The sequence below is a fragment of the Taurulus bubalis genome, assembly GCF_910589615.1.
Source record: "Taurulus bubalis genome assembly, chromosome: 3".
Classification (NCBI taxonomy): domain Eukaryota; kingdom Metazoa; phylum Chordata; class Actinopteri; order Perciformes; family Cottidae; genus Taurulus; species Taurulus bubalis.
The window spans coordinates 43,075,398-43,087,897 of NC_136591.1; the positions used below are offsets into that span (position 1 = coordinate 43,075,398).

General features: G+C 48.7%; 1 protein-coding gene across 1 annotated transcript in view; it reads left to right on the forward strand.

The window, feature by feature from the left end:
* Positions 1 to 12,500, forward strand: part of camta2 (calmodulin binding transcription activator 2) — a gene marked incomplete at its 5' end in the record, with an annotated part of 24,834 nt that overhangs the window by 11,922 nt on the left and 412 nt on the right. The window contains 13 exons of the mRNA XM_079215902.1: positions 1,154 to 1,341; positions 1,450 to 1,548; positions 1,630 to 1,748; positions 2,177 to 2,255; positions 2,365 to 2,641; positions 2,724 to 2,894; positions 3,661 to 3,893; positions 6,098 to 6,294; positions 6,371 to 6,575; positions 6,794 to 6,865; positions 7,003 to 7,023; positions 8,138 to 8,328; positions 9,432 to 9,506. Coding sequence (XP_079072028.1) covers positions 1,154 to 1,341; positions 1,450 to 1,548; positions 1,630 to 1,748; positions 2,177 to 2,255; positions 2,365 to 2,641; positions 2,724 to 2,894; positions 3,661 to 3,893; positions 6,098 to 6,294; positions 6,371 to 6,575; positions 6,794 to 6,865; positions 7,003 to 7,023; positions 8,138 to 8,328; positions 9,432 to 9,506 — 1,927 coding nt within the window. The remainder of the gene's footprint in view (positions 1 to 1,153; positions 1,342 to 1,449; positions 1,549 to 1,629; positions 1,749 to 2,176; positions 2,256 to 2,364; positions 2,642 to 2,723; positions 2,895 to 3,660; positions 3,894 to 6,097; positions 6,295 to 6,370; positions 6,576 to 6,793; positions 6,866 to 7,002; positions 7,024 to 8,137; positions 8,329 to 9,431; positions 9,507 to 12,500) is intronic.

Below are 12,500 nucleotides of genomic sequence, written 5' to 3' on the forward strand. Positions count from 1 at the left end.
AGGAGCTCCACCAGGTCACATGACCTCATGCTATAGAGGAGCTCCACCAGGTCACATGACTTCATGTTACAGAGGAGCTCCACCAGGTCACATGACCTCATGCTATAGAGGAGCTCCACCAGGTCACATGACTTCATGTTAATCTATAGAGGAGCTCCACCAGGTCACATGACTTCATGTTAGTCTATAGAGGAGCTCCACCAGGTCACATGACTTCATGCTATAGAGGAGCTCCACCAGGTCACATGACTTCATGCTATAGAGGAGCTCCACCAGGTCACATGACCTCATGCTATAGAGGAGCTCCACCAGGTCACATGACCTCATGCTATAGAGGAGCTCCACCAGGTCACATGACTTCATGTTACAGAGGAGCTCCACCAGGTCACATGACTTCATGCTATAGAGGAGCTCCACCAGGTCACATGACCTCATGCTATAGAGGAGCTCCACCAGGTCACATGACTTCATGTTACAGAGGAGCTCCACCAGGTCACATGACTTCATGTTAATCTATAGAGGAGCTCCACCAGGTCACATGACTTCATGTTAATCTATAGAGGAGCTCCACCAGGTCACATGACTTCATGTTAATCTATAGAGGAGCTCCACCAGGTCACATGACTTCATGCTATAGAGGAGCTCCACCAGGTCACATGACTTCATGTTACAGAGGAGCTCCACCAGGTCACATGACTTCATGCTATAGAGGAGCTCCACCAGGTCACATGACCTCATGCTATAGAGGAGCTCCACCAGGTCACATGACCTCATGCTATAGAGGAGCTCCACCAGGTCACATGACTTCATGTTACAGAGGAGCTCCACCAGGTCACATGACCTCATGCTATAGAGGAGCTCCACCAGGTCACATGACTTCATGTTAATCTATAGAGGAGCTCCACCAGGTCACATGACTTCATGTTAGTCTATAGAGGAGCTCCACCAGGTCACATGACTTCATGCTATAGAGGAGCTCCACCAGGTCACATGACTTCATGTTACAGAGGAGCTCCACCAGGTCACATGACTTCATGCTATAGAGGAGCTCCACCAGGTCACATGACCTCATGCTATAGAGGAGCTCCACCAAGTCACATGACCTCATCCTATAGAGGAGCTCCACCAGGTCACATGACTCCTCTGTGTGCAGATAATCAGTTCAGGATGTCCATCCTGGAGCGGTTGGAGCAGATGGAGCGCAGGATGTCAGAGATGGCCGCCCGCGACAACAACAACAACAACAACCAGCAGCATCATCACCATCATCATCATCAACATCAACATGGCAGCCAGCAGGCCACGCCCCCTCCCCCGCCCACACCTGAGGACCATGAACAGGTGAGAACGACTGTAACAGAACTCTGTAAAAGCAGTAGTATACAGTGTAGTAATACTCTGTAAAGTATATATTGTGTGTATTCATTGGTGCATTGTTTGTGTCCTCAGTGGTTCGAGAGGAGGATCGTGGGAGTTTGTGAGAGGATGATGAAAGGAGGAAGGTGGGGAAGAGGAGGAGGAGGAGGAGGAGGAGGAAGAGAAAGAGGAGGAGGAGGAGGAGGAGGAAGAGGAGGAAGAAGAAGAGAGGGAGGAGGAGGAGGAGGAGGAGGAGGAAGAGAAGGAGGAGGAAGAGGAGGAGGAGGAGAAGAGAGGCTTCATCACTCGGTCCGTCACCGCGGGATGACACTGCTCCACCTGGCTGCTGCTCAGGGATACACACACCTGATACACACTCTGATGCACTGGAGGTACACACACACACACACACACACACACACACACACACACACACACACACACACACACCTGATACACACTCTGATGCACTGGAGGTACACACACACACACCTGATACACACTCTGATGCACTGGAGGTACACACACACACACACACACCTGATACACACTCTGGTGCACTGGAGGTACACACACACATACACACACCTGATACACACTGATGCACTGGAGGTACACACACACACACACACACCTGATGCACACTCTGATGCACTGGAGGTACACACACACACACACACACACACCTGATACACACTCTGATGCACTGGAGGTACACACACACACACACACACACACACACACACCTGATACACACTCTGATGCACTGGAGGTACACACACACTGACTTTAGCTGTGTGCGTGTGTGTGTGTGTTGTAGGAGTGTGAAGAGCGACAGTCTGGACCTGGAACAGGAAGTTGATCCTCTCAACATCGACCACTTCTCCTGCACGCCGCTGGTAAAACACACACACACACGTTTAAGTCCTGAGCCCTGATTGGCCAGGTGTGAGGTCAGCAGTGTAACATGTGTGTGTGTGTGTGCGTCTGTCTCTGTGTGTGTTTCAGATGTGGGCGTGTGCTCTGGGCCACCAGAGGGCAGCAGAGCTCCTGTACAGTTGGAACAGTTCTGCTTTGGGGATCCCTGATTCGCTGGGCCGCCTGCCACTCGCTGTGGCTCGCTCCCGAGGACACACCCTCCTGGCCACGGCCGTGGAGGAGCTGCACACGCACACGCCGGACACGCACACGCCGGACACGCACACGCCCCCGACGGCCAGGGACGCGCACACGCCAACCCCGCCGCAGCCGTCCCCGTCTCCCCCGTCCACCAGCCCGGACACAGGTGACCTGCTTCGCTTCACGGCCATGTGACAGGATTCCTGTCCTCTGATTGGCTCTAACGGTGTCTCTTCTCCCGCCTCCAGGTCTGAGCTCCTCCAGCAGCCTCCCCTCCCCCTGCGACCCCTCCTCCCACTCTCCGAGCTCCGCCTACTCCAGTGGCCACGCCTACTCCAGTGGCTCCGCCTACTCCAGTGGCCCCGCCCCCATGGACACCTCCCCCTCCTCTGCCTCGTCTCTCTCTCCCTCCAGCACAGGTAACACCCACACTGTTTACTATGAATGAGGTACCTGGGATCTGGTCTGGGACCTAGTCTGGGATCTGGTCTGGGACCTAGTCTGGGATCTGGTCTGGGATCTAGTCTGGGACCTAGTCTGGGATCTGGTCTGGGATCTAGTCTGGGACCTAGTCTGGGATCTGGTCTGGGACCTAGTCTGGGACCTGGTCATGGACCTAGTCTGGGACCTAGTCTGGGATCTGGTCTGGGACCTGGTCTGGGATCTGGTCTGGGACCTAGTCTGGGACCTGGTCATGGACCTAGTCTGGGACCTAGTCTGGGATCTGGTCTGGGACCTGGTCTGGGACCTAGTCTGGGACCTGGTCTGGGATCTGGTCATGGACCTGGTCTGGGATCTGGTCATGGACCTAGTCTGGGACCTGGTCCGGGATCTGGTCATGGACCTAGTCTGGGATCTGGTCATGGACCTAGTCTGGGACCTAGTCTGGGATCTGGTCTGGGACCTGGTCATGGACCTAGTCTGGGATCTGGTCTGGGACCTAGTCTGGGACCTGGTCTGGGATCTGGTCTGGGACCTGGTCTGGGATCTGGCCATGGACCTAGTCTGGGACCTGGTCCGGGATCTGGTCATGAACCTGGTCTGGGATCTGGTCATGGACCTGGTCTGGGATCTGGTCATGGACCTAGTCTGGGACCTGGTCTGAGATCTGGTCATGGACCTAGTCTGGGACCCGGTACGGGACCTGGTCTGCCCGGTCTGATCCTTGTCCCTCATCCCTCGCAGGTTTGAACCCTGGAGGCTCCAGAGACTCTCCGCTTCACCTGATGGACTACGAGAGCTCCTCCCCCCCACACACACAAACCTACACACACACCTACGCACACGCACACCTGGCGGGGGGGCAGCTGGAGGACCACCTGGAGGACCACCTGGAGGACCAGCTGGAGGACCACCTGCTGAGCTACAGCGAGAACGCCGAGAACGAAGACGAGGAAGAGGAGTTCCTGGAGGAGGAGGTACTGCAGATACACTTTAGTCCTGAGTTTAGTCTTTAGTCCTGAGTTCAGACTTTAGTCCTGAGTTCAGACTTTAGTCCTGAGGTCAGACTTTAGTCCTGAGTTTAGTCTTTAGTCCTGAGGTCAGACTTTAGTCCTGAGTTCAGACTTTAGTCCTGAGTTTAGTCTTTAGTCCTGAGTTTAGTCTTTAGTCCTGAGGTCAGACTTTAGTCCTGAGTTCAGACTTTAGTCCTGAGTTTAGTCTTTAGTCCTGAGTTTAGTCTTTAGTCCTGAGGTCAGACTTTAGTTCTGAGTTTAGTCTTTAGTCCTGAGTTCAGACTTTAGTCCTGAGTTTAGTCTTTAGTCCTGAGGTCAGACATTAGTCCTGAGTTCAGACTTTAGTCCTGAGTTTAGTCTTTAGTCCTGAGGTCAGTCTTTAGTCCTGAGTTTAGTCTTTAGTCCTGGGTTTAGTCTTTAGCCCTGAGGTCAGACTTTAGTCCTGAGTTTAGTCTTTAGTCCTGAGGTCAGACATTAGTCCTGAGTTCAGACTTTAGTCCTGAGTTTAATCTTTAGTCCTGAGGTCAGTCTTTAGTCCTGAGTTTAGTCTTTAGTCCTGGGTTTAGTCTTTAGCCCTGAGGTCAGTCTTTAGTCCTGAGTTTTGTCTTTAGTCCTGAGTTTAGTCTTTAGTCCTGAGTTTAGTCTTTAGTCCTGATGTCAGTCTTTAGTCCTGATGTTAGTCTTTAGTCCTGATGTCAGTCTTTAGTCCTGAGTTTAGTCTTTAGTCCTGATGTCAGTCTTTAGTCCTGATGTTAGTCTTTAGTCCTGATGTCAGTCTTTAGTTCTGAGTTTAGTCTTTAGTCCTGATGTCAGTCTTTAGTCCTGAGGTCAGACATTAGTCCTGAGGTCAGACTTTAGTCCTGATGTCAGTCTTTAGCCCTGATGTCAGTCTTTAGTCCTGAGGTTAGTCTTTAGTCCTGAGGTTAGTCTTTAGTCCTGATGTCAGTCTTTAGTCCTGATGTTAGTCTTTAGTCCTGATGTCAGTCTTTAGCCCTGATGTCAGTCTTTAGTCCTGAGGTCAGACTTTAGTCCTGATGTCAGTCTTTAGCCCTGATGTCAGTCTTTAGTCCTGAGGTTAGTCTTTAGTCCTGAGGTTAGTCTTTAGTCCTGATGTCAGTCTTTAGTCCTGATGTTAGTCTTTAGTCCTGATGTCAGTCTTTAGTTCTGAGTTTAGTCTTTAGTCCTGAGGTCAGACTTTAGTCCTGATGTCAGTCTTTAGTCCTGAGGTCAGACTTTAGTCCTGACGTCAGTCTTTAGTCCTGAGGTCAGACTTTAGCCCTGATGTCAGTCTTTAGTCCTGAGGTTAGTCTTTAGTCCTGAGGTCAGTCTTTAGTCCTGAGGTCAGTCTTTAGTCCTGAGGTCAGTCTTTAGTCCTGAGGTTAGTCTTTAGTCCTGATGTTGGTCTTTAGTCCTGAGGTTAGTCTTTAGTCCTGATGTTGAACTGTAGTCCTGAGGTTAGTCTTTAGTCCTGAGGTTAGTCTTTAGTCCTGATGTTGAACTGTAGTCCTGAGGTTAGTCTTTAGTCCTGAGGTTAGTCTTTAGTCCTGATGTTGGTCTTTAGTCCTGAGGTTAGTCTTTAGTCCTGATGTTGAACTGTAGTCCTGAGGTTAGTCTTTAGTCCTGAGGTTAGTCTTTAGTCCTGATGTTAGTCTTTAGTCCTGATGTTAGTCTTTAGTCCTGAGGTTAGTCTTTAGTCCTGAGGTTAGTCTTTAGTCCTGAGGTCAGTCTTTAGTCCTGATGTTAGTCTTTAGTCCTGAGGTTAGTCTTTAGTCCTGAGGTTAGTCTTTAGTCCTGATGTTCGTCTTTAGTCCTGATGTTCGTCTTTAGTCCTGAGGTTAGTCTTTAGTCCTGAGGTTAGTCTTTAGTCCTGATGTTCGTCTTTAGTCCTGATGTCAGTCTTTAGTCCTGATGTTAGTCTTTAGTCCTGAGGTTTGTCTCTAGTCCTGATGTTAGTCTTTAGTCCTGATGTTCGTCTTTAGTCCTGATGTTAGTCTTTAGTCCTGAGGTTAGTCTTTAGTCCTGAGGTTAGTCTTTAGTCCTGATGTTCGTCTTTAGTCCTGATGTTAGTCTTTAGTCCTGAGGTTTGTCTTTAGTCCTGATGTTGAACTGTAGTCTTGAGTTTAGACTTAGTCCTGAGTCTAAATGTTCATGTTGCTATGTACCAACAGGTGGACATGGCGACGCTGGCGCAGCAGATCCTCGAGGCGACCCCTGAGCGAATCAAACAGGAGCACTTCCCCCTGGGGGCGGAGTCTCCGCTCAGAGAGAGGCGGGACAACGCCGCCACTCAGGACACCTGGCTGGCCGCCTACCTGGACACGGTCGACGCCCACACACACACGGTCGACGCCCACTCCCCTCCCAGGTGAGCCTCCGATGCCACCAGTGCATGATGGGCATTTTCCCGGGCAGAGCGCGGTATCGATGTGCGTGTCTTGCAGGCGGGCGTGTCCTCCCTCGCCACTCAGCGCTCTGGCGCTCCAGAGGCTCCGCCCCCCCTCCTCTGCGGCGTGGGCGGAGTTCCTGAACGCCTCGGCCAATGGGAAGATAGAGAGAGACTTCGCTCTGCTGACGCTGACGGACGGAGAGCAGCGGGAGCTGTACGAGGCCGCCCGCATCATCCAGAGCGCCTTCAGGAGATACAAGGTACTGCACGTACTAGTACACACAGAGTACTATACCCACTGCACGTACTAGTACACACAGAGTACTATACACACTGCACGTACTAGTACACACAGAGTACCCACTGCACGTACTAGTACACACAGAGTACTATACACACTGCACGTACTAGTACACACAGAGTACTATACACTCTGTGTACTGTGATGTCACAGCTGATGTCCTCCGTCTGTCTTCAGGGTCGGAGGTTAAAGGAGCAGCAGGACATGGCTGCTGCCGTCATCCAGAGATGCTACAGGAAATACAAACAGGTGTGTGTGTGTGTGTGTGTGTGTGTGTGTGTGTGTGTGTGTGTGTGTGTGTGTGTGTGTGTGTGTGTGTGTGTACCGTTTGTCCTCCAGCTTCACTAACACAGAACTAACCTGCGTCTCTCCCTCTCTCTGGCTAGCTAACATGGATAGCTCTGAAGGTAATATGGCAGACCTGTGTGTGTGTGTGTGTGCGTGTGTGCGTGTGTGTGTGTGTGTGTGTGTGTGTGTGTGGACAGCAGCCAGACTCTTTAACCGGTTGTGTTTCCAGTGACGTGAATGTTTTTGTTGGATGAAAGAGAACTTGTTCACTAATAAATGTGTTAAATGTTACGTATTGTTGATGATGATGAGACTCAGCCTTAGAGATAGAATAAGGAGATGAGTTTCCTTTGTAGGACTCTTAGAGATAGAGTAAGGAGATGAGTTTCCTCTGTAGGACTCTTAGAGATAGAGTAAGGAGATGAGTTTCCTCTGTAGGACTCTTAGAGATAGAATAAGGAGATGAGTTTCCTCTGTAGGACTCTTAGAGATAGAGTAAGGAGATGAGTTTCCTCTGTAGGACTCTTAGAGATAGAATAAGGAGATGAGTTTCCTCTGTAGGACTCTTACAGATAGAATAAGGAGATGAGTTTCCTCTGTAGGACTCTTACAGATAGAATAAGGAGATGAGTTTCCTTTGTAGGACTCTTAGAGATAGAGTAAGGAGATGAGTTTCCTCTGTAGGACTCTTAGAGATAGAGTAAGGAGATGAGTTTCCTCTGTAGGACTCTTAGAGATAGAATAAGGAGATGAGTTTCCTCTGTAGGACTCTTACAGATAGAATAAGGAGATGAGTTTCCTCTGTAGGACTCTTACAGATAGAATAAGGAGATGAGTTTCCTTTGTAGGACTCTTAGAGATAGAATAAGGAGATGAGTTTCCTCTGTAGGACTCTTACAGATAGAATAAGGAGATGAGTTTCCCCTGTAGGACTCTTAGAGATAGAATAAGGAGATGAGTTTCCTCTGTAGGACTCTTACAGATAGAATAAGGAGATGAGTTTCCCCTGTAGGACTCTTAGAGATAGAATAAGGAGATGAGTTTCCTCTGTAGGACTCTTAGAGATAGAGTAAGGAGATGTGGTCCTGGTCTTGGTGGTCCTGGTCTTGGTGGACCTGGTCTTGGTGGTCCTGGTCTTGGTGGTCCTGGTCTTGGTGGACCTGGTCTTGGTGGACCTGGTCTTGGTGGACCTGGTTTTGGTGGACTCTAACAGTGCCACTCTGTCCCCCTCAGTATGCTCTCTACAAGAAGATGACCCAGGCGGCCATCTTGATCCAGTCCAAGTTCCGGTCCTACTACGAGCAGAAGCGGTTCCAGCAGAGCCGGCGGGCGGCGGTCCTGATCCAGCAGTACTACCGCAGCTACAAGGAGTACGAGAGGCTGAAGGGGGGCCCGAGGGGGGCCAGCCACAACCCCAAGACCAAGTAAGACCTGCTCCTGTAGACCAGGTCTAGACCTCCTCCTGTAGACCCAGGTCTAGACCTCCTCCTGTAGACCCAGGTCTAGACCTGCTCCTGTAGACCCAGGTCTAGACCTCCTCCTGTAGACCCAGGTCTAGACCTGCTCCTGTAGACCCAGGTCTAGACCTCCTCCTGTAGACCCAGGTCTAGACCTCCTCCTGTAGACCCAGGTCTACACCTCCTCATGTAGACCCAGGTCTAGACCTCATCCTGTAAACCCAGGTCTAGACCTCATCCAGGTCTAGACCTCCTCCTGTAGACCTAGGTCTACACCTCCTCCTGTAGACCCAGGTCTAGACCTCATCCTGTAGACCCAGGTCTAGACCTCCTCCTGTAGACCTAGGTCTACACCTCCTCCTGTAGACCCAGGTCTAGACCTCATCCAGGTCTAGACCTCCTCCTGTAGAACCAGGTCTAGACCTCCTCCTGTAGACCCAGGTCTAGACCTCATCCAGGTCTAGACCTCCTCCTGTAGACCCAGGTCTAGACCTCATCCTGTAGACCCAGGTCTAGACCTCATCCAGGTCTAGACCTCATCCTGTAGACCCAGGTCTAGACCTCATCCAGGTCTAGACCTCATCCTGTAGAACCAGGTCTAGACCTCCTCCTGTAGACCCAGGTCTAGACCTCCTCCTGTAGACCCAGGTCTACACCCCCTCCTGTAGACCCAGGTCTAGACCTCCTCATGTCGACCCAGATCTAGACCTCCTCCTGTAGACCCAGGTCTAGACCTCATCCTGTAGACCCAGGTCTACACCCCCTCCTGTAGACCCAGGTCTAGACCTCATCCTGTAGACCCAGGTCTACACCCCCTTCTGTAGACCCAGGTCTAGACCTCATCCTGTAGACCCAGGTCTAGACTCCCTCCTGTAGACCCAGGTCTAGACCTCATCCTGTAGACCCAGGTCTAGACTCCCTCATGTAGACCCAGGTCTAGACCTCCTCATGTCGACCCAGATCTAGACCTCCTCATGTAGACCCAGGTCTAGACCTCATCCTGTAGACCCAGGTCTAGACTCCCTCCTGTAGACCCAGGTCTAGACCTCATCCTGACTTGTCTACTTTAGGGGGTCGTTCTTGACGAAGAAACAGGACCAGGCAGCTCGGAAGATCATGAGGTTCCTGAGACGCTGCAGGCACAGGTAACACACACACACACACACACACACACACACACACACACACACACACACACACACACACATATACACAGGTAACACACACACACATATACACAGGTAGCACACACACACACATATGCACAGGTAACTGATACACACACACACACACACACACACACATATACACAGGTAACACACACATATACACAGGTAACAGACACACACATATGCACAGGTAACAGACACATATATACAGGTAACAGACACACACACACAGGTAACAGACACACACATACACAGGAAACAGACACACACATATACACAGGTAACAGACACATACACAGGTAACAGACACACACATATACACAGATAACACACACACACATATACACAGGTAACACACACATATACACAGGTAACACACACACACACACACATATACACAGGTAACACACACATATACACAGGTAGCAGACACACACACACATATACACAGGTAACAGACAGACACATATACACAGGTAACAGACACACACATATACACAGGTAGCAGACACACACATATACACAGGTAGCAGACACACACATATACACAGGTAACAGACAGACACATATACACAGGTAACAGACACACACATATACACAGGTAGCAGACACACACATATACACAGGTAGCAGACACACATATATACACAGGTAACAGACAGACACATATACACAGGTAACAGACAGACACATATACACAGGTAGCAGACACACACATATACACAGGTAGCAGACACACACACACATATACACAGGTAACAGACAGACACATATACACAGGTAACAGACAGACACATATACACAGGTAGCAGACACACACATATACACAGGTAGCAGACACACACATATACACAGGTAGCAGACACACACATATACACAGGTAACAGACACATACACAGGTAACAGACACATACACAGGTAACAGACACACACATATACACAGATAACACACACACACATATACACAGGTAACACACACAGACATATACACAGGTAACAGACACATACACATGTAACAGACACACACATATACACAGCTAACACACACACACATATACACAGGTAACACACACAGACATATACACAGGTAACAGACACATACACAGGTAACAGACACACACATATACACAGATAACACACACACACATATACACAGGTAACACACACATACATATACACAGGTAACACACACACACATATATACACAGGTAACAGATACACACACATATACACAGGTAACACACATATACACAGGTAACAGACACACACACATATACACAGGTAACAGACACACACACACATATACACGGGTAACAGACACACACATATACACAGGTAACAGACACACACACATATACACAGGTAACAGACACACACACACATATACACAGGTAACAGACACACACACATATACACAGGTAACAGACCCACACACATACACAGGTAACAGACACACACGCACACACATATACACAGGTAACATACACACACACACACACATATACACAGGTAACAGACACACACGCACACACATATACACAGGTAACATACACACACACACACATATACACAGGTAACAGACACACACATATACACAGGTAACAGACACACACATATACACAGGTAACAGAGACACACACACATATACACAGGTAACAGACACACACATATACACAGGTAACAGACACACACACACATATACACAGGTAACAGACACACACACATATACACAGGTAACAGACAGACACAGGTAACAGACACACACATATACACAGGTAACAGACACATACACAGGTAACAGACACATACACAGGTAACAGACACACACACATATACACAGGTAACAGACACACACACACATATACACAGGTAACAGACACACACACATATACACAGGTAACAGACACACACATATACACAGGTAACAGACACACACATATACACAGGTAACAGAGACACACACACATATACACAGGTAACAGACACACACATATACACAGGTAACAGACACACACACACATATACACAGGTAACAGACACACACACATATACACAGGTAACAGACAGACACAGGTAACAGACACACACATATACACAGGTAACAGACACACACACACACACACACACACACACACACACACACACACATATACACAGGTAACAGACACACACACATATACACAGGTAACAGACACACACACATATACACAGGTAACAGACACACACACACATATACACAGGTAACAGACACACACACATATACACAGGTAACAGACACACACAGGTAACAGACACACACATATACACATGTAACAGACACACACACATATACACAGGTAACAGACACACACACACATATACACAGGTAGCAGACACACACACATATACACAGGTAACAGACACACACATATACACAGGTAACAGACCCACACAGGTAACAGACACACACATATACACAGGTAACAGACCCACACAGGTAACAGACACACATGCACACACATATACACAGGTAACATACACACACACACACACACACATATACACAGGTAACAGACACACACATATACACAGGTAACAGACACACACATATACACAGGTAGCACACACACACACACACACATATACACAGGTAGCATACACACACACACATATACACAGGTAACAGACACACACATATACACAGGTAACAGACACACACATATACACAGGTAGCACACACACACACATATACACAGGTAGCACACACACACACACACACATATACACAGGTAACAGACACACAGACACATGTACACAGGTAATAACAGACATACACATATACACAGGTAACAGACACACACATACACAGGTAACATACACACACACACATATACACAGGTAACAGACACACACACATATATACAGGTAACAGACACACACACACATACACAAGTAACAGACACACACACATACACAGGTATCAGACACACA